Raw genomic sequence first — 26804 nt, 5'->3', positions numbered from 1 at the left:
AAAAGGTGAAAACAACGTTATATTTTAAAAAACGGTTATTTTTATTATTAAAATATCATTCAACCGTTCTCAGTGTGATTATTTCATAGTACAGAAAGTAAACACTATTGGGTGTAACTTATTTTACCCATTGAGAAAAATCACATAGTAAAATGCCCTGTCATCATGTATTTATTTATTTATATTGTATTGTATTTACGGTCAAAATGTAACCTTTATACATTAGCCATCCCTTCCCCTGCACTTGTGCGAGCTCAATGTCACCTGGCCTAATAAGATCGTTGTCTCGGTCTTCCCTCTGTTCCTCCTCCCTTGCCTCGTAGCGCCTTAAAACACTTGTGTATAGGCGCGTTATAAATACCATTTCATATCATATACAAAGATAAAACGCAAACAGAAAATTCCACATAGCATTGACATCAATCCACCGTGAAAAGAAATAAAAATGATTTTACCACCATCACTTGTATTTATTTTCTGCCTGATTCATGGAATTATTTGCGTGAAAAACGCAGATTTGCGCGCCTTTCTGCCCGAAAATCCCCACACTTCAAACAGGGATTTTCGGACAGAAAGTCGCGCAAATATGCGTTTTTCACGCAAATAATTACATGAATCAGGCTTTGTGTACATGGAAGACATTTCAACATTACTGCAGCGCAGAACAAAAAATAAAATAAAATCCGTCATACCCCATTTGAGGCCAATACATCCTCGGTCTCATCATCTTTACTGTCAACTTGAATTTCGAAAGGGTTTCCGCCATCGCTATATTGTTCAAACAAAGAGGCTACTGCTGAAGCTGCGGAAGAAGACTGCTTATTGGGCGACACTGATGGCGACCGTGAATGGCCCAAGAATTTAAACTCCTGATAACAAAAGCAAAAAAAAAACAAAGTGTTAGACTTCAAATGCACAAAGTTATGAGCCAGTATAAAAATGATATCAGTGCAAGAATGAACGCTAAAGCACAGGGAAATGATTTCCGAGCCAGGTTCGGAACCTTTGGACTGTATTGTATGTACAACATCAATACTGAAGCCTTAAATAAAACGTTTCTGAGTCTTCACTTTAATACATTTGAGACAGTCCGAGCTTTCAATGTGTTCTCAAGCATTTAAATCTAAATTCAAATGAACGCTGATAACATCATTTATAAGTAACATGTTCAAAACATTCCTTTTCTCATGCACTGCGCGGATTTCACCAATTCTCCTAAAAGCACAAACGGTCATGAAGGAATTTCACTCGCTGCGAGTATTAGCAGTCACATTTTTGAAAGCTTCACTTAGGATGCTCTCAGACTTTCAATGTAGAACGGCAGATTTTCATGAAAGCCGTAATTGTTATCATCCAAATGATATTTAATGAAGTCTCCTAACTTCTTTGGAAGCATTCACCAAGGCACTTCCCCATTCCCGCAAAGGGAACTCGTAGTAAGGCGGTAAGGGTTTACCGGTACCAATGCCCTTACCAGTACCGGTAAACCCTTACCGCCTACCGTGTAATGAGGCCCCAAGTCTGGCCGCAGTAACAGATTTGGAGATGAATAGCTAGAAGTTGTGAAATGGGTAGAAGACGAGACCAAGGTTGCGTGCATAAGCCGAGTAGAGAAGGAAGTCGGGAGAGAAAAACTGAAGGGGGGGGAGAGATAGCCTGTTTGGATGGGAAGTAGAGCACTTCAGTCTTCGTGGAGTTGAGCATGAACGAGTGATATGCCATCCAATATTTGATGGCAGAGTTACAGTTAGACATTTTTTAAAACAGCTTGTCAGATAAGGATGGAAACGAAAAGAGGATATGTGTGCCATAGGCAAAGAGTTGCTAGGAGAAGCCATAGGAGGAGATCAAGGTGCCAAGAGCAGAGGGATAGAGAGTAAAGAGAAGTGGACCAAGGACTGACCCTTGGGTACCATTTTTTAAAACAGCTTGTCAGATAAGGATGCAAACGAAAAGAGGATATGTGTGCCATAGGCAAAGAGTTGCTAGGAGAAGCCATAGGAGGAGATCAAGGTGCCAAGAGCAGAGGGATAGAGAGTAAAGAGAAGTGGACCAAGGACTGACCCTTGGGTACCACAAACAGTAAGGGGGTAAATTGGGAGGTAAGGCTGTTCCAGCACAACTGGAAGTGTCTGGGGGTGAGATATGAAACAAAGCAAGTGAGGGCCATGTCCCTAGTGCTTAGGCGAGATAGTGTTGAAAGAAAATCAGAATCGTTGACGGTACTGAAGGCAGCAGAGAGGTTGCGAAGAATAAGAATAGATGAATGGTTAGCATGATGAGCTGAAGAGATGTAGTTGCCGACATTTAGAAGAGCCGATTCAGTAGAGTGAAGATGTTGGAAGTCAGATTGAAGAGGATCCAGGAGGTTGTTTGCGTCAAGGAACTCCGTTTGTCAGTAGAAAACTACACGCTTTAGGATTTTGGAATTGTGAGGTACAAAAGAGACAGGATGAAAATTGGTAGGACAGTTAGGATCTAGGCCGTGTTTCTCAAGGATGGGGATGATAGTAACTGACTTGTAGGATGATGAAAAAGTGGCACTGACAAGAGAGGAGTTGAAGAGAGAAGTAAGATATGGAGCAACACTTGGAGCTATGAGGTTCACTATGTGTGAGGATAGAGGGTCGATAGGGGCACATACAGTGTTAGCCCTGAGGAGAAGGTCAAGAACCCCATCAGGGCTGGTGAGAGCAAAGTAAGACATTGTTGCAAGAGAAAAGGGTAGAGGTGGTGGAAAAACCCAAGAAAGTGGGGGATAAAAGGTACATTTGAGAGGGTATTTTGAATGTTGGAAATTTTAGAAGCAAAGTAGAGAGATAGATCGTTAGCAGAAAGAGGAGAAGAGATGGAGGTGGGTTTAGGAGGAGAGAGTAATGACTTGAGAGATTTCTGAAATGTGCATAGGTTGAGAGGATTGAGACAAAATGTGGGAGACATAGTAGAAGTCCCATTTGGCAGAGTTGAGAGCTGGGGTACTTGAAGAGCAGTCAGGTAGAGTTGGAGATCTGGGAGTGTCTAGATCTTTTCCAAGGGCAAGTATTTTTCCACATTGTTGTTTTCAGGACGCATCAGAGGTAGATTACCACCATCATATCATTACACTGGGCCTCATCACGTGTTGGGCTGGTAGCCCTTAAAGGCGGCGGTTACAGAGTTACCACTGCATGTAAGGGTCCGTCCAATCATGAGTCTGGCGTGTTTACCCTCATCTAAGCCGCCGCAGTCTCTACCTCTCCTGTCCCATCCCAGGTCCTCTGCACGGCACTGGCGTCTCACTTCTACTCTAAAACTCAGGATACCCTGTCCTCAGTCCCCTCCTATCCCCTCACTTCCCCTACTCCCTGCTCTTCCTCTGGCCCTTCTGCAGCCACCCCTCCTCTCTCCTTCTCTGCCTTTCCCCTGTTCTCCGCAGACAATCTTTCTAGACAAGTCCGATCTATGAAATTCTCATTGAAACAGGTTCACCCCTGTTCCTCCAAAACTATCAAGAACAACATCGACTCCCTGGCTCCTGCCCTGGCTGATTTCTGCAATCACTCCTTCGCCACTGGAGTCTTCCAATCACCCCTGAAACACTCTCTTGTGCACCCTCTTCTTAAGAAACCCTCTGCCGACCCCTCCTGCCTGGCTAACTATCGCCCAATCTCCATCACTCCCGTCCTGGGCAGTCTCCTGGAGAAACTGCCCCTCTCCCAGCTTAATCTCCACACTTAATGTGTTGGTTGTCTTCATGATCATCAGTCTGGCTTCAGAGCTGCCAGAAGCACGGAAACTGCTCTCCTGAACATCTGTGAAGACCTGCTCTCCAACCTTGACTCTAACATCCATTGTGTCCTCATCTTGCTTCATCACTCATCTGCCTTTGACACTGTGAACCATGCCATCCTGCTCAACGTCTCTGTGATAAAATGGGTATCACTGGTCAGGCTCTGGCGTGGCTGACTTCTTTCCTCTCTGACCGACCCTCTCAGGTCCAACTTGGGTCCTTCCTCTCCACTATCTTTTACTCTACATGTGGTGACCCCCAGGGGTCTAACCTCTCTCCCTGGCTGTTCAACCAATACCTGGTACTCCTTGCCCACCGCATTGCTTCACTCTGCCCCAACTTTCAGTACTATGTGGATGACACCCAGCTCATTTTCAGGCTACCCCCAGCCTCCTCCTCTCCTTCCCTCATCTCTGACTGTCTGTCTGCTATCCAGGAGTGGTGTGCCGGCCATAACCTCTGCCTTAATGCCAATAAGATTGAGATTCTCCTCATTGGCACACCTGATCCCTCCTTTCCTGTTGCTCTCTGGCCGGCCTCTCTTGGTCCTTTCCCTGCTCCCACCGGCAAGGCCAAAAACCTTGGGGTCATCTTCAACTCCACACTCTCCTTCTCTCCTCACATCTCTGAGGTCTCAAAGAAGTCACACTACAAGCTGCACCTCCTCAGAGGTATCCTTCCTTTCCTCTCCTTCTCCCAGAAGCTCACTGTCTCCAGAGCTCTGGTTCTCTCTAGGCTGGACTACTGCGAAAGCCTCTTTCTAAATCTTCCTGCTTCTACTCTCCGTCCTCTACAACTCATCCAGAACAGGACTGCAAGATTTGTCCTTGGAATCAATCCCAAGGATCATATCTCTCCAGGACTGAAATCTCTGCACTGGCTCCCAGTGGCTGCGAGGATTAAGTTAAAAACCCTTTCCATCGTCTACCAGGCCTTCTGGGGTCTGGGGCCTCAATACCTTCAACTCTCTCTTCCTAAATATCTTCCTTCTCGAGCTCTTCGCTTATCCGCCTCCAACTCCTTCAGGGTCAGTCGCTTCTCCAAGCAACGTGTTGGTGGTAGATCTCTTTCCTCTCTTTCCCTCTGGAACAGCATCCCTGCCTCCCTTAACCTTGAGAAGAACCATCTCCAGTTCCGGAAGCACCTCAAAACCTTTCTCTTTGCTTCTGCTTTCTCTCCTCCTCCCCTCTGATGATCTCCTGGCTATAACCGGTACTGCACTGGCTACATGGACACCCTCTGATCCCGGGCCCAGGTCCCTCCCCCACCAGCGTCACACACCTGCAGTGTCCACCTGGCAACCCCCGCACTTGGGGACTGTTCTGCATCCCTACAGTCCCCGTCCCAGTCCTCGACACCTGATGTCTGCACTTACCCATGTACTTGCCACTTGCTGGCCGCTACTTACTTAGTGTTATCATCTTTTGCCATGTACTGCACTGTCCCTGCCCCCTTCCCACGCACTTGCGCAATCAGAATGATACCTGGCCTAGTAGGATCGTTGTCCGTCCTGCTTTTTTCTCCACTACCTTGCCTCGTCGCGCCTTGAAACACTTGTGTATAGGCGTGTTATAAATACTAGATCATATTATATCATATCATATAACATGACAACCCTGTGTCTGAATCTCATTTCTGACTCCTCACATCGCCCAGTAAGATATCCGTTGCGCTTCTTGAGACAGAGTTTGTGAACTTGTCCCTCCTTGTTTTCTGATGTAATACATCATAGTTGTATTGTCCATGTGAACCCTCACTGTGGATCCTCACAAAACCATTAGGAAAGATCAGACAGCCCATCTGACTGCTCTCAACTCTAGACCATTTATATGTAGAGTCGCCTCTACAGCCGTCCATCGCCCTTTGATAGGAAGCTGTTCCATGTGCAGACCCTAGCAAGACACGGAGGCATCAGTTCCTGTAAAGGTTTCCTACCTTTATGTTCTGCATGAGGGACAGCCACTCGAGCTTGTGTCTCAGCGAGGGGGTAAGCTACACCCTGACGTCCCACGACCCCATCATCTGGGACCAAATGTTGGACATAAACTACTGCAGAGGCCTCATTTGAAGTCTGCAAATTGGAATTAGGGGAATGCAAGAGGACATGGTGCCCAGCAGCCCATGCATTTGCAAATAGACATCCATCAGCAAGGTTGGAAGGTCTTGACTCTGTCTGTTGATGGCCTGACAAGCGCTTCTGCTGTCGTAAATTGTGCTCCAAGAAAGACTAGTAGTGTCCTGGGTAGAGTCGGAGCCCGAATGAGCCAACCGTGTAAGTAGGGATAGACATTGTGCCCCTGCTTTCTGAGGTATGCCGCAATGGGAACGAGGCGTTTTCTAAATGTCTGGTGGGATGATCTGGCACAGAAGGGTACTACATGGAACTGGTACTGTTTGCTTTCTACCACAAACCATAGGTATTTTCTGTGCTTTGGGTGCACCGGGATATGAAAAGATGCATCTTGTAGGTCGGGAGATGTCAGGAAGTAATGGGGCTGTACTGCTTGTATTGTCTCATGCAGTGTGACCATTTTGAACCTTTGTTTCTTTATAAATGTGTTCAACTTTCTTGAATCGAGAATGGGACGCCACCTGCCGTCTGACTTTTTTACTACAAAGTAACTCGAGTAGACCCCTGAGCCTTTGAGATGATTGAGAACCTTTTCTATTGTGTGTTTTTGAAGCATTTCCTGAACTTCCTCTTGGAGCATCTTTAGATGTGGCAGTGTTCGTCGCTTTGGGGAGATGCCCAGGTGGGCTCCTGACGAACTCCAGAAGATGTCTCTTCCTGGTGATATCCTGGATCCATTGTCTGTTATTTGGCACCAGTTGTATGTTGTTATTTGGCACCAGTTGTTGCTGTAATTCACACCATTTCAGTCTATCTGGCCTCTTTGTTTGCATCTTGTCGAGTCAGTCTTGTGTTTTCCCCCGTCCCCTTCTTTGGGAGGCTGGAGTCCCCTTGTGTCGCTGTGTTTGTCGTTAGTCCTTGGACCTTTGGTAACCTTGAAAGCTTCTTCTATGCCCTTGGGAGTAGTTGGTACACTTACCATATGCCCATCCACCTCTTGTGGAGGATGAAGAGGTGGCTCTTTCAGATACTTCTCTCAAGGGACGAAAATGTTGTCTTCCCTGTAACGCAATAAGAAATCTCACTGTATCTATGTCGCTTTCATCGCCTTTAAGGTGTCATCTATTTTGGTCCCAAATAGATTATCTCCTTCAAAGCGCATGTCTATAACTTTGTGTTGGACCTCCGGCCTGAAGTCTGTGCAATGGCGACAGCTTTGTCGCCTGAGCAACACCCCATTTCCAATTTGCTAGTTTCCAATTAAAGCCGGTTCTGGCTATGCCCACAGCAATATTTATGTTGTAGTTGGACACCTCCTCTCCTTCTTTTAGGATGGTCAACAATACTTTCATTTTTTTCTTCTGCTAAGTGCTTCAGGATAGGGGCCACCCTGTGCCAAATCTCCCTGTCATACCTCGCCATTATGGCTAAGGTGATTTCTGCTTTTAGCCCGGTGGCTCGATGATTAAGACCTTCTTCTAAAACACGTCCATCTTGCACCCCTCGTTTTCCAGTGCTACTGTGCGTTTCCGCGTATGCGAGTGGGCCTTCCTGCCTTCTGCCACTGAGACTACCTAATCGGGGGTGGGCTGAGAAGTAATGCATTTTGGCGTCGCTTTCGGGGCCTTGAACTTTTGTCCAACCTGCCTTTAACTGCTGGCTCGATGAAGGGGTGCTTCATTGTGCGGAGGCCTTCTTCCCAGACATGTTTCAAGATGGGAATGGACACTACTGCCTTATGCCCTTTGCTCATATGGTCAAAGAGGCAACACTCTTTCTCTTCTTTGGACGGTGTAAGGCCGAACTCTTGGCCCACCTTGGTGATCATTGAATGGAATGCTACAATCTCATCCGGTGGAGATTGTTTTGGTGTATCCTGCGGGGGGTCGTCCACTTGGGATTCATCAGTATTCCAGTCCCTCTCCTCCCCCGAATGGTGACACAGAAGTGGTGGTAGATGCTGTGTTCGAGGGTCATTGTCGGAATCCGTGGTCGGAAGTTCCCCTTCCTCTTCGGTTCTGGGTGGAGAGCGCCTTGGTGGTCAGTATGGCGTCTCAGTTGCCTGTGATGGTGACCTATGGAGTCTAGGTGTTTTGAGCATCATTTGTTGATGGCGCTGTTGGGGTGATGTGAATCTTGATGGAGACCTTGAACTTCTTGGAGATGTGGCCGGGGGGGCCCACTTCACATTAGTGAGACTTCTTGTTGTGTGGCCAGCTGTGTTGGCATCTGTGGAGTTGGTGGTAGCCTTGATTAACTGTGACAAAAATCTCTGCCGAGAGGACAAAACAAATATAGATAACCACATATGTGGGTTTAACAGAGACTGACCTGGCACCAGGGGCTGGTTTGGCCTAGGAATTTGTGGTGGTGGGGCGGTTGCTGCCTCTAGTGGAAGCGGTGCATATTAATGGTCTCTCCTGTGGGTCCTCTTCGAAAATGATTGAATCTTCAGATTCTGAGAAGACTGGGGAGTCCCCATGTGTTGCTTCAAAATCTGAGTTGATTTGATGCTGCAATATTTCGTCTGGCATGGTTTGTGAGTAGGTGACAGGTGACACTGGTGACATGACCGACTGTACCTACTCTCTTTGCGCCTCATGCATATTATAGGGAAGACTCTCTGGTGCAGATTGTTTTGTACTTTGCTCTATGCTTGGTGACTTGTCATCCTTTGCTGATGCTGTGGGCTTTTAGAAATGTTTTCCATTACTTGTTTAGCTGGCTCTCTCTAGGTCCTCAAGGACATTGTCGACGACGTATGTACTACTTTTTTGATGATGAGGAAGCAAGTTCTGAGCGATGCTTTGATTCCTTTTGCACCACCGTATGTGATTTCATCATCGATGAGTGCGTCGCGGAGAATGTCTGTGGTGATTGTGTCATCGACAAGTGAGGTGTCGACGCTGACGGTGCCTGCGGCAATTTCCCGTTCACGAATGGGTCGGGCAATGTTTTTTTGCAGATCTTTGGACGTCTGCAGATCTTTGGTGGAAGACTTCGTCAATGGTGTTTCGTAGATGATTTTGATGGAGGTAGATGGTTTGTTGACAGTGTCGCTCCAGAGCCGGTTTTGCTGACGGTATTGGGTCTTTGACGGTGTAGTTGGCTTTGCCACTGACAACCTCGTCAACGCTAAAGGCTTTTGTGATATCAACCCAGCCGTTGTTGATGTCAGGGTACTGGTTGCGGATGGAGCCTCACAGGAGTGTTTCACATGCTTGTGCTTCTTATGCCTTTTACATGGCCTCTCCTCAGCCAAGTGAGGACTTTTTATAGACAGTTTTAGCACTGCCTGCTTCTGAGAGCGGGTAATTCCTTTCGTTAAGCCACCAGACCCGATGTCTATGTCTGTACTTCAATGTCTTGGAACTGAGGCCCTGACAGATATCACAATCCTCAATGGAGTGGTTGGGGTAGATACCGTAGATGCAGTCTTTGTGCATGTCCCCCACAAACACTTTTTTGAGCCCACAGGTAGAGCAGGTCCTAAATAGGGACTTTTTAGACCTGCCCTCCATTCCTCACTATGAAAGTTGGATTTATCTGCTTATTCTGTACACCTGGATCTGAGGTAGGTTTTCACTTTGTAGAAAGTTGAAAGTGTGAAGAATGTTCCTGTGAAGTAGGTTTTCTCTGTGGAGAAATGTAAGAGGACTCCTTCCAGCACGAATTGTGGTTATAATCTGAAGAGGGCTTCCAGGGAAAGGGCTTGACATTTGATATCCCATTGGCTGTCATGATGCCTACCTCCAAGGAGCCAGTTCCGACCCAGCGACCCCAGAGGCAGGCATCATTTCCCCCAGGGGAGTGCCAGCGGGCCCAAGCTGGGGCCCTTTGGACGCAGTCCTGGCGCCTTAGGCGCCAGGATCATAAAGCTAGACATGTGTTCAAGTGTTTTAATGTGCACTTACCTGATGCAGACCATGCTGCCACATTCAGGCCCTCTTGAGGCCTGAATGGAACTACTTTACCTGTGGGACTACTTTCCACCCGGGTGTGGTCGGGGAAGGATACATACCTGATCGGAGGAAGGATACACACTTGAGACTTCTTCCAAAGCTATTTAAACCACACCCGATCAGCAACTCACGCTTCGCGTTGTTCTGCTCCTCGCAGCTGGACGCTCATCGTGTCAGCTCCTGCATCTGGACTTCAGCCACGCCTGTCAGCATCCTGGGTCACCTGCAAAGGGAGACAAGAGACCTTACCAGCTAAATCTGCACCACAGAGACATCACCGACGATCCTGAAAGGGAAGACATTATTTTTAAAAGCATTTTGTTACGATCGCTGCAGCGCTGCATTTCACTCACCTTTCCTGGGTTCCTCCATCTTCAGCAGCGATCATCCGGATACACAGCCACTTCCCAGAGCCTAGAGAAAAAGACAAGAATAAGAGGTGAGAGAAGGAAGGGAATAAGACTTACCTGTTGGGTCATTCCCATTTCATTTCGGTCTTGCCGCTTCAAGGCATTTTCCGGACCCCGGCCCCTATGGGGAAAAAAGACAAAGACATTGAATGAGCGGATGCAAAGACAGTTCCCGGGCGCTCATCCAGAACTAACCTGCCATTTACTGGAACTGGAACTGCACGTTTCACTTCGGGTCGGTGCCATATCTCCGGCATTCCGAACCCCAGCCCCTAAGGGGAAAAAAGACATAAGCATTAGCGCTTGCTGCAAAAAGACAATGAACATTATTATTAAGCTTGGACTTTTGAACTTGCAACAGAACTTTTACAGAGCCTTACCTGAATAGTCAAGCTTACCTGAACTCCCATCAATCCTCAATCCAGTGAAGTAACTGGGTTTCAACGCGCCCCTGCATCAGAAGCAGGATGGAGAGCTCATCCTTCCTGACCCTAAGGTGAGACTTCACGGGGAATCGTGGAAGGGTATCGTGGAGCAGGCTCGGACTGGCCCTTTCGGTCTTTCGGCCCGTGGCCGAAGGACTTTAGGGTCCCCTGGGGCCGGTTTTCCAGCAGCCACTTCTGCGCCGTTTTTTTTTTGTCATTTTTTTTATTGGCAGGCCCGGCGGCCCCGGCCTAGTGTGTGTGTGTGCGCCGAGCACCGCAGAGCAGCAGCTCGCGACTGTCTGTAGCTCCAGGGGCTCAGAGCAGGAGGCTGCCCATGGCCGGGAAGTCAGATGGGGAGGGGGGGTTTGGGCTGCCTGGGCTGGGCTGTGCTGTGCAGCAGGGCAGGGAGCCAGGGGGGGAGGCGCTGGTGCCGCACGGCAGCGGCACTGTCTGCCGTCTTCAGAATCATCATAGCAACGTAACACACTAGATGTTACCTTGCTTTGATGATTGCATCTGCATCATGCATGCATCATAATTTATGATGCATGCAGATGCAAATGCATGCATAATTCATTCACGGCGTCGTGGGCCACAGGGCCGGCACCCGTGCCGCCACTGAAGGGGGCCGGTGCCGTTTGTGCTCGCCGGCTCGCGCTCCGCTCAGGCCTGCAATGGCCAGGCCAGAACGTTTCTTTGATCTGTGGGAGGGAGGCAGGCTGAAGCAATTGCAAACACACAATAAAGCTATTGTAACACCTGCCTCCCTCCGAGTCCTGACCCTGGGGGTGCAGCCTGCCTGCAGGGCTGAGGGCTGAGCTGGGGGCCTGCCTGGGGCTGGTACTGCCAGAACAGTGACACATTTCACAGACACTTGCTTCAACTTTGCAGGAAGTAAGTAACACTTCTTTGCAAAGTTGAAAGCAACTGTCTTCAACTTGTGCCTGGGGGCTGGGCTGGGGCCCGGGGCCGCTGGCGCCACAGAAAAGCCAATGAAAATTCGGCTGGGCAGGCTGCCCTGCCCACCCACAGTGCCGCCAATGCTGCTATTTCTAATTGCCTTGGGCCTCGCTTGCCTCTCTGACCCACCCTGGGTTGGCCCTGATTTATTTGGGCACGTCGCAGTCACACCGACACAGCGCAGCAGGCAGCGCTCTGGCAGAGAGACAGAGAGAGAGCCACCACCACCAGGCACCACGGAGCTGGACCTCACCAGACAACTTGGAGGCCGACAGTCCAGTGCCCAGTGCCCACACACAGGCGGACCACCAGGCAGCAGGCGAGGCGGCCAGCAGACAGTGCCCAGTGCCACTGCCACAGGCCACAGCCCACAGACAGCAGCCCAACAGCCAGCCAGCCACTGAGGTAAGGACTAGTACTAGTACTATTCTCGTAGGGCCCATCATATCATCACCTGTCGGCCAATCTGTGACTCAGCAGCAGGCAAGGTATCTCAGTGGGCCTTGCGCCCGCTGCTCAAATCGGTGTACAGTCCCAGCGTCAGGGGTGCGAGCTACGGCAGACCCGAGAGTCAGACCCCCCCCCAGACTTTCCCCCTTTGGAAGTGAATAATACCATGAACTCGCCGGAGGAGAGCCAGTTCTGTTGGTAGTTTAAAGGGCAGATAATGGAACCCCGGAGAGTTTGCCATAACACACAGAAATTCAGAAAACCGTGGGCAAAGTGCTTTAAGATAGCGTGGCGGGGTAGCGTCCTGCTGCAGAGATGACTGTAGGCCATGGACTAAAATCTGAGCGAATGCGGCATTTGTAACGCGCCTATACACAATTGTTACATGAATGGATGCCACGGTGCCATGTCGGGAATGGGGGAGTGAGGTGGACTTGGTAGAGAGGGTGCAACATGGTGGTGTGTTGTGATGTGTTGTGGCATTTGGGGAGCGCCACATAAACAGCTCAAGGTTGGCTGTTCTCAGTCTATGCACTTTATTTAATGACTATTGGCGCATGCATTATTATCATTTATCCAAGCACAGCCAGCATTTTCCATTTCTCACCTTGTGTTTCGCTTTTTCACATTGAGTGCAATTTTTATCCGAACTGCTGTCAACCTTGTATAGCTGGAGGCGAACGCACATTTCACTAGCCACACTGTGTTGTGGTTTCAATGATTCCCACGTCCTTTGATACCTTTTATTTGCATGAGGTAGTTGTGGGCAACGTTATGCCTGCATACGAGCCTCCATTTTATGTCACCAACTTAAAAATGGAAATGCAACTAATAGTGAACAATGCTCCAATTAGTCTTTTAATTTGGTCATATCAATGATATCTCGAACCTGTACGCGTACATGGCATTTAAAGAGGGCCTACTCGCTAAAACAAATCTCAGAGGGGTGTGATGTACTTTCCATCCCACAAAGCAGTCATCCTTCCTTCTTCAAAGCTAATTGACTTTTCTCTTTTGACATTTTGTTGTTAGAATCTTACTTTTGCTTTGTCCGTGCAGAATCTAGCCTGCTTAACAGGGATCTTTGCATTACAATTTCGACCTCCTTTGGTCTGTCGATTTCCCAGAATCCCTGTGGGCGTGTGGCCAGGAAGCGCCTTGAGGCGATTCAGTTAACAGTGCTGCGCTATGCATGTCCCTTCTTTCATTCACATGTTTCTCGGGCCCCCACTTCCTAATAAGCAGAGGAAACGGCCGGGACTGCCTGAAGCACCATGCCTTGGTGGTGCTGTTCCAGAAACGGGGCCTTTACTGACAGTGTTTTACTGACGTGACGTTGTTGTTTTCAGGCTGGCTTTGACATCCAGCTAACATCAGCCTACCATCAGGTGCTCGAGGTCCTGGGGGATTGGCTGGCAGCTTGTCATGGATGTGATTTACTAGAGACTGCATTTTGGGATCTTAGAAACTACCCTCAATGGTCAGGCGCCATTGCCTTGTGTCATGCACTTGTATTTGCTGATGCCCTCATCACACAAGCACTACCGTGGGCAGAGCCTGAAAAGTAGATGCATTGCACACATGCTTGAAATGCGGCCACATTTGCACCAAACCTGCAGATGCTCATTTTACTATAGCCAATATAATAGCTTAGTGGGTTGAGTGCTCGCTGCTGTGATGTGTGTGTGATCTGCAGGTTCGAATCCCAGCAAGGCCATCTCAACCTTTCATTCTTCTGAGGTCGATAAATGGGTACCAAGACAGGTTGGGTGATATTGTATGCATATTTGTTCTATAAAAAAGAGCTTAAGCGTAAGTGCTATACAATAACATATTATCATTTGGCCTTGGACGTCTGCTTGCATTCACAGTAATTTGACAATATGGCTCTAAACACACAGATACATATAGTGATCCATTCTTGTATGAAATGCATATCATATTAGTGAAATCATAACCATATTAGTCTGCTTTTGATGCCGCTTCCTGTTTTGTCAAGGGGTGAAAGGTTGTGTTTTATTAATGGCACTGATACTGTAGAAACATCTGTTTTTGCGCAGTGAGAAGCGTGGTAGGCGATTCACGGATGATGGTTTGAGGGCCACTTTTTTTGAGGCACGGGGTGGGTCACTTTTTTTGAGGCGTGGAATGGGGCACTTTTTTTGAGGCGCAGGGTGGGCCACTTTTTTGAAGCGAAGGGTGGGCCACTTTTTTTTGGGTGTCCGGGCCTATTTCTTGTCCCAGTCCGACCCTGTCGTGGAGGGTTGGAAGAGAGTGGGAGGCTTGAGCATAACTCAGTCAGTAGGTAATATTCCCTTTTCACGCACAGGGGAATATTCCTGCGAGCCGGAGAAGCCAGAGTAGAGGGCCCTTCCTGTCCATCTTCAGAGTCCTGCGCTTCACCATTGAAGAAGCATCAGCACTCGAAGCCAGACCTGCGCCTCCGTGGGAATCAGGTGAGCGTTACAGAACGCGAAGCCTACCCACAATTTCCCACCTGGGCGCTATGGAGACTTCCGAGACGGACCAGCTGGCCCAGCTTTTGGGGGAATTACGGGCAGAGGTGCATTCAGCCCGCCAGGAGACTAACGCTCTCAAAAGAGAACTGATCTTATCCAAGGAAAAAACAGATGACCTAGCCAAAAGGTTATTACAGGCCCAGGCAGGGCACACTCCTTTACCTAATTCCGGAGACATTTCCACATCAATGGGTTTCAGTAACCCGGTACAAATTAATCTAACTGTACACATGCCTTTGGCCCCGCCTGAACGTTTTGCGGGGGATCCCAAGAAATATGCCGTCTTTATGAACCAATGTCGTTTACACTTTCTATGCAGACCCGGAGCCTTCCCTAACGACCAGACCAAGGTAGCCTTTATACTATCTTACCTCAGCGGCAGTGCTGCCGATTGGTCTATTCCATTGGTAAATGAGGATGACCCCATTCTCCAGAATTTTCAGGGCTTCCAGGCCAGCATGGAAAGATTGTTCGCTCGGCACTCTCAAGGACAGGCCCTTGATAACGAACTGCTATCCTTACGACAAGGTAATCAGGATCTTCTGTCCTACATAGCCACCTTTAACAGACTGGTTGTGGAAACTGGATGGCCAGAAAGCAAAAGGATCACATTGTTTCATCGAGGCCTGCACGGAGAGCTTAAGGATGTTCTAACTCAGATAGTAAACCCACCCCAGGTCTGCGCAGACTACATTGACTTGGTGGTTCAACTTGATCACAGACTTCAAAATAGAAAAGCAGATCGATTCAAGTATGAAAACCGAGCACCGATCAAAACCCACGCTAACTCCAAGAGTACCGACGTATCTGAACCTATGCAAATCGGTGGTGTTAAAGGACCATTAACGCAGAAAGAACGAGAGAGAAGGCGGCAAATGCAACTTTGTCTGTATTGCGGGACTTCCGGTCACTTTCTTCGAAATTGTCCAGTTAAACCACTTAAGAAGGTGGTTGGAGCTACTGATAACGAATTAGTGACACCTGATTCGGGAAACGACCTAGCCCGGCAAGCGTAGCGGTCCGCTTGCCGAGCTTGAAAACTAACTCTTTGACCTCGCATTTTGTCATGCCAATGGTGCTCGTGGACCCAAAACAGCCTCAGCAGTTGCATGCTATAAAAGCATACATCGACAGTGGAGCTATTGGAAATTACATAGACCGTGAATTGGCTTCCAGGATTAAGCTTCCTCTCCGCCCGAAAGTAACCCAAGATGTCATTACTACAGTAGATGGAACCGAAATAGCCTCAGGGCCTGTAACGCATTCCACTGTTGAAGTGACACTGGTGGGTCAGGATGGACATCGGGAAGCGATCGTGTTTGATGTGATCAAGGCCCCACAATTTCAAGTAATTCTTGGAATTCCTTGGTTAGAAACACATAATCCGAGAATTGACTGGCGAGCAAAGAAGATAAGTTTTCCTGATTGTGAACCAACTTGTTATCCAAGAAATCCAGCTATGGGTCTAGCCTCAGCGACTTCCACCCCTGTACAGCTACCGTCAGAATACCAAGAATTCCAAGACGTTTTTTAGAAAGAACAGGCTAACACGTTACCTCCCCATCGGTCTTCTGATTGCCAAATCGATCTGGTACACAATGCTCAACTACCTTGTAGTAGGATTTATGCTCTTACGGAACCTGAGAACCTGCATTTGCGTCAGTATTTAGATCAGTACCTAGCCAATGGTTTTATTCGCCCGTCCAAGTCTCTTGTCTCTTCAGCTCTGTTCTTCGTGCCGAAAAAAGAAGGCGACCTTAGAACGTGTATTGACTATCGCGCCCTAAATCAAATAACGATTAAGAATCGTTATCCTCTGCCCTTGATCCCTGAGCTTATCGACCAGGTGAAAGAAGCTTGTGTGTACACCAAGTTAGATCTCCGAGGAGCTTATCACCTGGTGCGCATCAAAGAAGGCAACGAATGGAAGACTGCATTCCGCACCAAGTTTGGGCTCTTCGAATATCAGGTGATGCCCTTCGGTTTGTGCAATGCACCTGCCGCCTTTCAGTACTTTATGAATGATGTTCTTCGGGAACTTATCGATGTCTGTGTCATTGTTTACATTGACGACATCCTGGTGTACTCTTCTTCAGAATCTGATCACAGAAAACATGTTAGGGCAGTTCTTGAGAAACTGCGCCAGCACAGATTATATGCAAAACTCGAATAATGCGTTTTTCATACCACAGAAGTTGAGTTTCTCGGATTCATCCTGACACCTCAAGGAGTCCGAATGGACTCGCGAAAGGTGGACGCCATCCTCAAATGGCCATCTCCAAGCTCGGTGAAGGGAGTTCAGAGCATGCTCGGCTTTGCCAATTTCTATCGAAGATTCATCCCGGAATTTTCCCGAACAGTCCAACCCATCACCGCTCTCCTAAAGAAAAACAAACGCTTCAAATGGACTCTTGAGGCCGAACAAGCCTTCCAGGACATGAAAACCAAATTCACCTCTGCACCTGTATTGAAGCACCCGCACCCAGATCTCCCGTACATAGTGGAAACCGATGCATCCAGTTCGGCCATGGGAGCTGTCCTGTCGCAAAGAGACCCAAAAACTAACCAACTACACCCAGTGGCCTTTTGGTCCAGAAAATGTTCTCCTCCTGAAATCAACTACACAATTACCGATAAAGAGTTACTGGCCATCAAATCTGCTTTCAGGGCTTGGCGTCACTACCTTCTCGGGGCAAGACACACCATCACCGTAATTACAGACCACAGAAACTTACAGTATTTGAAAACGGCCAAAGCTCAATCTTCACGACAACTCCGATGGGCTCTATTCTTTGCGGGATTTGATTTTGTAATTACCTATCGCCCTGGCTGCAAGAATGGAAAAGCGGACGCCTTATCCCGGATTGGCATGGAAGAACCTAATTCGAGCTTAGAACTTGTGCCCATCATACCTGAGCAAACAATCTTAGGCTTAACTTCATTGCAAACTATTGAGGATATCCAAACGCAAGTAAAACAACTTCTAGACTCTTCAACCTTACTGGAATGGAGTCAAAAGGGTCCTCATTACACCGTTAAGGATGACTTACCCTACTTCCAGGAGCGGTTGTTTCTGCCAAGTAAAGAATTGCAAGAACTTGTTATTGCCCATCATCATGAATCCTTAATGGAAGGACACCCTGGTATCGCTAAAACGGAGGAAAAAATCAAACGCCACTTCTGGTGGCCTTCTTGGAGAAAAGACATCAAGTCTTTTGTACTGTCTTGTGGAATTTGCGCCCAAAACAAGGCTCAAAAGAAAAGGCCAGCCGGCCTACTTCAACCCTTGGATATTCCACCGGCGCCATGGCACACCCTGTCAATGGACTTTATAACAGATCTGCCTCCTTGTGCTGGTTACAACACAATCCTTGTAATTGGGGACCTATTCTCCAAAATGGCCCACTTTATCCCTTTAAAGGGTTTGCCTTCAGCTTCCACCTTGGCCAAGGAATTCCTGGAGAATATAGTTCACATACATGGTTTCCCTTCCATATTAGTCTCGGATCGTGGAAGTCAATTTATCTCACATTTTTGGAAGAAGTGTTGCCAACTAGCAAAAATAGATGTGCGGTTATCCACCAGCCACCACCCCCAGACCGACGGACAAACCGAGAGAACCAATCAGACTCTCGAGCAATATCTTTGGTGCATGTTACACCAATCCGAGTTAAATTGGAAAGACATCCTTTGGATCGCAGAATATGCATACAACAATTCAGTGCATTCTGGAACCGGACAAACCCCCTTTCATACTTTGTATGGTCACCATCCTCGGACCTCTGACCTAGATCCACCTCTGACCCTGGAAATGCCCGCAGTAAATCATCCGCATTCCACAATAACCCGAGCCTTCAAAGAAGCTGCAACTCATTTACAGCAAGCCAAGAAAAAGTATAAAGAAAATGCTGATTTGCACCGAAGTAAAACTCCTCCTTACCAAGGAGGAGACCAGGTATGGCTAGCAATTAAACATTTACCCCTCAAGGGCCCGCGAACCTTCAATCCCAGATTCATGGCCTTTAAACTGGATCTACCGTCCAACATGCGTATTCATCCAGTTTTTCATGCATCACTTTTGAAGCCAGTACAACCAGGAACCCGATTGTCCAAGCCTCCAGATCCAGTTCAAATTGAAGGGGAATTAGAATTCGAAGTTAAAGACATTTTAGACTCCAAGGTGGTAAAGTCGAAACTCTTCTATCTTGTTGACTGGAAGGGATATGGACCTCAGGAGAGATCGTGGGAGCCTAGTAACCATGTCCACGCACCTCGATTAGTACAAAGGTTTCACCGGAGATTTCCGAACAAGCCCAAACCCCCGGAGGGAAGAACCTTGGGAGGGGCCTTGAGGGGGGGTACTGTCATGATGCCTACCTCCAAGGTGCCAGGTCCGACCCAGCGACCCCAGAGGCAGGCATCATTTCCACCAGGGGAGTGCCAGCGGGCCCAAGCTGGGGCCCTTTGGACGCAGTCCTGGCGCCTTAGGTGCCAGGCTCATAAAGCTAGACATGTGTTCAAGTGTTTTAATGTGCACTTACCTGATGCAGACCATGCTGCCACATCCAGGCCCTCTTGAGGCCTGAATGGAACTACTTTACCTGTGGCACTACTTTCCACCCGGGTGTGGTCGGGGAAGGATACATACCTGATTGGAGGAAGGATACAAACTTGGGACTTCTTCCAAAGCTATTTAAACCACACCCGATCAGCAACTCACGCTTCGCGTTGTTCTGCTCCCCGCAGCTGGACGCTCACTGTGTCAGCTCCTGCATCTGGACTTCAGCCACGCCTGTCAGCATCCTGGGTCACCTGCAAAGGGAGACAAGAGACCTTACCAGCTAAATCTGCACCACGGAGACATCACCGACGATCCTGAAAGGGAAGACATTATTTTTAAAAGCATTTCGTTACGATCGCTGCAGCGCTGCATTTCACTCACCTTTCCTGGGTTCCTCCATCTTCAGCAGCAATCATCCGGATACACAGCCACTTCCCAGAGCCTAGAGAAAAAGACAAGAATAAGAGTTGAGAGAAGGAAGGGAATAAGACTTACCTGTTGGGTCATTCCCATTTCATTTTGGGTCTTGCCGCTTCCAGGCATTTTCCGGACCCCGGCCCCTATGGGGAAAAAAGACATTGAATGAGCGTATGCAAAGACAGTTACCGAGCGCTCATCCACAACTAACCTGCCATTTACTGGAACTGGAACTGCACGTTTCACTTCGGGTCGGTGCCATATCTCCGGCATTCCGAACCCCGGCCCCTAAGGGGAAAAAAGACATAAGCATTAGCACTTGCTGCAAAAAGACAATGAACATTATTATTAAGCTTGGACTTTTGAACTTGCAACAGAACTTTTACAGAGCCTTACCTGAATAGTCAAGCTTACCTGAACTCCCATCAATCCTCAATCCAGTGAAGTAACTGGGTTTCAACGCGCCCCTGCATCAGAAGCAGGATGGAGAGCTCATCCTTCCTGACCCTAAGGTGAGACTTCACGGGGAATCGTGGAAGGGTATCGTGGAGGGTTGGAAGAGAGTGGGAGGCTTGAGCATAACTCAGTCAGTAGGTAATACTCCCTTTTCACGCACAGGGGAATATTCCTGCGAGCCGGAGAAGCCAGAGTAGAGGGCCCTTCCTGTCCATCTTCAGAGTCCTGCGCTTCACCATTGAAGAAGCATCAGCACTCGAAGCCAGACCTGCGCCTCCGTGGGAATCAGGTGAGCGTTACATTGGCTGGGACCAAAAGCACCCATAAGGAGGTGAATAAGCTACAAAACAGACTTGTTTTTTCCTTTTAGTAAGATAGTTAATGTGTGACCGAGGATTCACAGCCTGATGACAGAGAATATTCAAAACATATAAATCTATGCAAGATCCAATTCCGGAGAACCCTGTATCAAGACCTGCAAGGCCCAAGCTTTGGATGTGGAAAGTGCCATTCCTCAATGAACAGGGAGAGCCTCCCCCCACTGTGGTAGAACGTTTGAAGTCTTCTTCATAGGGACTTGGTCCCTCGGGCTGCGGAGAGCAGTCAGAGCTCTGAAGCCTGTTCCCTGGCAGGGGGAGCAGCATAGCCGCTGCTTGCCTCAGGGCAGATGAATAGTTTTATATCCACTTCTTCTGGCTATGGGAGCTATTGGTCAGCCAGGCCCAGGGACTTCATTCTGGCTTTGGATAACTGGAACGTTTGAATGGAGTAATTAGCCTTGGCCCCAAAGAAGTTGTGCCTAGCGAAGGGTATGTCTGTGAAGCTTCACCTGATATCGGCAATAAACCCGGAGGTCATCTTCGGCAATGACTTCGGATGACCGTTCCCATTGGCCCTGGGACATGCTACATAGTAAAGGTCTGACTGCAAGAATTGGCATGCCGCCTCATCTCCCACTTGAAGATTCCTGGCCACCTCTGACACTAAAGCCCAGAGGCCCAAAGAAAATGTGGACAGTTGCAAGAAGCATTAACTGCCCCCAAGGCAACGCTGCTCAAGGTGAAAATGTTTGCCCCTTCAAGCGTCCAGCTTCTTTCTCTTCCTGTCAGGAGGCAAGGAGGGAAAGGAGGTCATTTAAAAAAAAAAAATTTTATTTAACTTGCACAGATACATTATCATGTCATTCTTTCAAACATTGTACACATTATTGTAGTCTACAAAAACATTTCTGGAGTACATATTACACACATGATTACATTATAACCAGATCTATCTCTTCACGATTTTTGTCAGAGAGGTATTGTTTGTATCTGCCCCATATGTCTCTGGGGCGAGTCGGAATGGGTAGTAATTCGGCATACATTTCTTCACAATCGTTCACCCACAACATTTCTTTTTCCCAGTCATTTTTTGTGGGTGGTTCCCTATTTTTCCACCTCATCAAGATTACGGCTTTGCCAGCAGTAGTCCGAGACTGAGTAGTTTCCGCCATGTGGGATTCATTTTACTTACTGCGCCTAGTAGACACACAGTTGGGGTCCTTTCAATGGGGTGATCTGACATGGTATCTAATGTATCACACACCTTGGCCCAGTATTCTGTCAGACGGGCGCATGTCCATAGCATGTGAAGTATATCTGCTCCATCGTTCCCGCATCTGGGGCATTTACTATCCATTGAGGGAAATATGCCCTTCAGTTTAGCTGGCGTATAATGTGTTCTGTGCAATATTTTATAATGTATTAGTCGATATCGTGAATTACAAGAGATGCTTTTTGTCAGACTGCAAAGCCGTGTCCATTGATTATCTGTGATGTTGTGCCCTAGATCCTGTTCCCATTGTTCCTTAGCTCTTTGAGTTAATAGTTCTTGGGTTGCTGTCACAATTTTGTATAATGTGGAGGCTGACGTTTTGGCCGGCCCTGCAGTGAATATATACCCCACACCCAGATGTATTGCGGGCTTTGACGGGAATACCCCCCCACACCTTCGCTATGGCCGACCTTATATGCAAATAGTTCATTTTTTGCAGTGGGGTGTCTCCCACCAACCCTCTAGCTTCTTCCCATGTGATGAATTTCTTGCCTGGGAAGAGATCCCCAAACTGGTTTATACCTTTACTTTTCCGGTGTGTGGCTAATTCTGAGTCTTGTGTGGGGGGGGATGTAGGGCGCTTCCCACAGTGGCATATTTGGGTTGTACAACGCATCGTGTCACTGTATCCCCGCTATCCTGGCCCAGGCAGTACACGTTACCAGTGTTGGGTCAGAGGTGTTATGTCTGGGATGTGCTATTGCCGCTTTATGGAGGAGTTTCACCGGGTTCCCTACATGTATTTCAGCGGTTGTGTGATGCGATTGTAGATAGGCAGGTGCCCATTGTGTGGCATAGTGTGCCTGCGCTGCCAAGAAATGCATTTCAAAATCCGGTGCAGCCAGCCCGCCTTGCGAGTATTGATTGGCGAGTTCCCGCCAACTTACTCATTCCACACAAATTACGAGGTCCTACCCGGCCACACAGGGACAGTGCTGAATAAATAAAAAAATTGGGTAGAATTATCATTTTGACCAGCGCAAGTCTGCCCATTAGGGAGATTGGTAGGGATCTCCATTGTTCTAGCTTGGTGCAGAGTGTCTCAGCCAGTGTCTCGAAGTTCAATGTGTGAGCAAGTTACGCTGTTATCGCCACCTGTAACCCCAAGTATTTCACTTGGTTAGGGTTCCACTGCAGACAGTGGAGTTCAGTAGGTTTCGAGGTTGCTTCTGTGAGGGGGAATACCTCAGATTTGGCAGAGTTTAATTTGAGGTCTGAATACTGCCCACATTTCTTGACAGCGCCCAGAGCTTTCCCCAGATTGCGTGCAGGGTTTCTCAAATATAACATTATATCATCAGCGTATAGCGTGATAATCTCTGTTTTTTCTTCCAGGGGGGATTCCCAATCTGCTGTATCTAACCCTCAATAGGTCGGCTAACGGTTCTATTATCAGCGCAAATAGGAGGGGGGATAGCGGACATCCCTGTCGTGTGCCTCCCATCAGTTTTAGTATTGCGGACAACCTACCATTAACACATAATCTGGCATATGGCTGTGTGTACAGTATTCTGACCCACTTTATAAAAATGGGTCTGAACCCATAATTATGCAAGGCCCTAAATAAGAATGGCCAGTAGACGGTATCAAAGACCTTCCGCATATCTAGTGCAAATGCCACCCCTCGCATGCTCCTCGGAATTGAAACCAATATATTGTAGCAGCGGCGTATGTTTGTCACTGTGGATCTACCCGATATAAAGCCTGCCAGGTTCTCGTGAACCATATGTGGCATCAGGTGGGTTAAGCGTAGAGCAAGGATCTTCACAAACATGTTTGTGCCCATATTTATTAACGAGAGTGGCCTGTAGGAGCCGCAATCTTCGGGACTCTTCCCGGGCTTAAGCAACAGAGTTATAATTGCTTCCCAGGTTGTCGCAGGGAGTTTGCCTGTGTCTAGGGCTTCGGTCCAGATGGCGTGTAGTCTGGGCACCAGGGTTCCCGCAAATTTTTTATAAAACTCAGCACCAAGGCCATCAGAGCCTGGTGCTTTACCATTTGGCAACGCTTTAATGGCTCCCGCTATCTCAGCTTGCTTTAGTGAGGTTTCTAATGCGTCTTTTGCCGTGGCTTATAGAAGCGTTGTGGGTATATTTGCTAAATAATTATCTATCTCCTCTTCTGTGGCCGTGCCCTGGGGAGAATATAGTTGGGAGTAAAAGTCATAAAAGACTCTCTCTATTTCTACCTGGTCTGTCACCACCAACCTGTCTGGTCGTGTTATACAGGGAATAACCGTGGTTCCACGTTCCACTATTACCATCTTGGCTAGGAGCCTGCCTGGCTGTTCTTGTTCGCTGTATCGGCGTGCCACGGCTGGTTTGTCAAAGTAGCAGATCTCCCTATCCGCTGCTGCCCTATATTCTTCCATTTGAGTCTTAATTTCAAACAATTTTTTTTTTAAACCTTTATTTTTTAAGTCTGACAGTGAAACATTGCATAGGTGAAAGCAGGCGTACATTCAATATTTACAATAAGTTACATTGTATATAGACGGTGCAACCACTTTCGAGGTAAGGGTTGTTACAATAGGATATCAGCAGTGCATTATGACTTATATAGGGGATGCAGCAACAGTAAAAGCAAGAGTCGCCACAACCCCTTTGTGAAACAGGCGAAAACAAGGCATACATATTAAGTGGATTTTGGAGTCAATGGGCCAAAGTCCTCAGTCTCATCTTCTGTGTCTGTGGATAGAGAAGATACTTACAAACAGAAGGGCATCCAGATGTTTCTTGGCTTCAACGTCATGGGTTGTAAATATGTCCAGTGCTCTTCGTTGTCTGCGGCCCAGATGACCGCCCTGAGAAACTTTGCATATGTGGGGGGTCTAGGACGAAACCAGAGCCGTAGAACACAGCGGATTGCGAGTAGCAGACAAAGGCCTGCAGGTTTCCTAGAGTCCCAGCTCATCTGGGGGAGTTCATGAAAAAGACATGTTGATGGGGGTGGAGTCGTGTGCAGTCTGTGATGTTTGATAGGAATGTGCACACCCCATCCCAGAACTCGGTCAGTTGCGGGCAAGACCACATCATATGTATATAACTTGCATTGTCAGAGGAACACCTCGGGCATGTGGGTGGTCTTGTGACATATGGTGCAATCTTATTGGGGTGTAGTGGAACCTATGTAGGATCTTAAACTGGATCAATTTGAACCGGGAGTTAAATGAAACATCACGAATGCGGGCGCACATGCGGTCCCATGATTTGTCACATAATTTGAGGTCTGGGTTTATAATGTACTGGTCCTGTAGCAATTCCTCCCTCCCGTCTTTTCAATTCTCTACAGATATCACTGAGTACCCTGAATTCCGTTGACATGGCTACACCCCTTATATACAACTTAAAGGCTTGCCATAGTGTTGCCTGACTCCTCACTGTGCCTTCATTGTGTTCAAAGTATTCATCAATGTGTTGAGTCAGACTATATTTATACACATGATCTGACATAGCTGTTGCCTTAAACCTCCATGGGGGCTTTTGTGGTGCAACTCTAGGTATATGCATCGAAATCTGCATTGGGGAGGGGTCTGACACCTTTCTGATGTGTATTGTAGCCTTGGTTACCCAGCCCAGTGCCCTCTGTGACAGCAGCAAAATGTCTACTACGAGTAAATTGTGTAGGCTTATTTTGTGCCGTCCAGTGTGCGCCATACATCTCTGATGCCCAGATCAGTTATGTGAGTATGCATCATGCGGGCAGCATTAGTAAGTGACCTGGGGGTGTCAGATGTTCGGTCTCGGTGTGTCAAGAATAGTGTTAAAATCGCCCAAGCTAATTATTTGGGCTGTAGGGTATTTGGCACATTTCTTAAATAGCTCAGAGTAAAAGCTTGGGTCATCTATATTCGGCCCGTATACATTCAAGAGTAGTACCTCTTCCTCGGCTTGCCTTCCAGGTACCAGTACATAGCGTCCCTCAGGTTCACTATCCGTGTTGTAGTGTGCAAATGGTATAGACCATGGGTGCATAACATACGGCTCGCGGGCCAGTTGCGGCCCGCCATGCCGTTTTGTCCGGCCCGCCAGCAACAAAGACTTTCCTAATGGAGGGCGGCCCGCAAGCAGCATCTTGTCTTCCGGGCCGGACAAAACACTGTCCCTCATTGGTTCAGTGCACACGAACCACGCAGCTCCTATGAGCCACGTAGTGCGTGTGTGCTGCACCAATGGAGGGCCAGCACTACGGCTGACGTGGCCAGTAAGGCTTGATGCTGGAAGGCATTTCAGCCTTGCTTGCCACGCCAGCCGTAGTGCCAGAAGCCTCGTTAGCGTTCCAGCACGTCTCGGTAAGTACATGGTGGGAGGGGCTGTATGTTTGTGTGTGTGTGTGTCTGTCTGTCTGTCTGTCTGTCTCGGGTCCGTCCTGACTGTGTTTTTTGTTTTTGTATATATGTTGAGATGCGGAGGTGGGGGTGTGTGTCGGGTGTGTATGGGTGTGTTTGTATTTGTATGTCTGCAGTGTATGTTGAGATGCGGGGGTGAGGGGTGTGTCGGGTCTGCTTGAATGCGTTTGTGTGCAAGTGCAGTGTGTGTTGAGATGCGGAGGGGGTGTGTGTGTGTCGGGTCTGCCTGGATGTGTTTGAGTGCAAGTTCAGTGTATGTTGAGATGCGGGGGTGGGGTGTGTGTCAGGTCTGCTTGAATGTGTTTGTGTGCAAGTGCAGTGTGTTTTGAGATGCGGGGGTGGGGTGTGTGTCGGGTCTGCCTGAATGCGTTTGTGTGCAGTGAAGTGTATGTTGAGATGCTGGGGGGGGGGGGTTGGAGGGGTCGGGTCTGCCTGAATGTTTGTGGTTGTTGTGTGCACGTTCAGTGTAAATTGAGATGTGGGGGTGGGGGGTCCGGGTCTGTATGCGTGCATGCTTGTGAGTTTGTTTGTTGAGTTGGGGGTGGGGGGGTTCGGGTCTGTATGGGTGCATGGTGTATGCTTGTGGGTTTGTGTGCTGAGTTGGGGGTGGGGTGTTCAGGTCTGTATGGATGCATGGTGTATGCATGTGAGTTTGTATGGTGAGTTGGGGGTGGGGTCTGTATGGGTGCATGGTGTATGCTTGTGGGTTTGTTTGCTGAGTTGGGGGGGTCCGGGTCTGTATGGGTGCATGGTGTATGCTTGTGCGTTTGTGTGCTGAGTTGGGGGTGGAGTTTCGGGTCTGTATGGGTGCATGGTGTATGCTTGTGGGTTTGTGTGCTGAGTTGGGGTTGGGGGTTCGGGTC

The 26804-nt window shown here is 48.1% G+C and overlaps 1 protein-coding gene across 2 annotated transcripts in view; it reads right to left on the bottom strand.

Annotated features, from left to right (window-relative positions):
- The window catches only part of VPS50 (VPS50 subunit of EARP/GARPII complex), a 2190829-nt gene that overhangs the window by 608098 nt on the left and 1555927 nt on the right, over positions 1-26804 (bottom strand). For both annotated transcript variants that reach the window (XM_069648466.1, XM_069648467.1), the window contains one exon: positions 693-869. In XM_069648466.1, coding sequence (XP_069504567.1) covers positions 693-869 — 177 coding nt within the window. The remainder of the gene's footprint in view (positions 1-692; positions 870-26804) is intronic.

The sequence above is a fragment of the Ambystoma mexicanum genome, chromosome 2q (genome assembly GCF_040938575.1).
Source record: "Ambystoma mexicanum isolate Mex_15411 chromosome 2q, UKY_AmexF1_1, whole genome shotgun sequence".
NCBI lineage: Eukaryota > Metazoa > Chordata > Amphibia > Caudata > Ambystomatidae > Ambystoma > Ambystoma mexicanum.
This window is presented reverse-complemented; position numbering and strand designations above follow the sequence as displayed.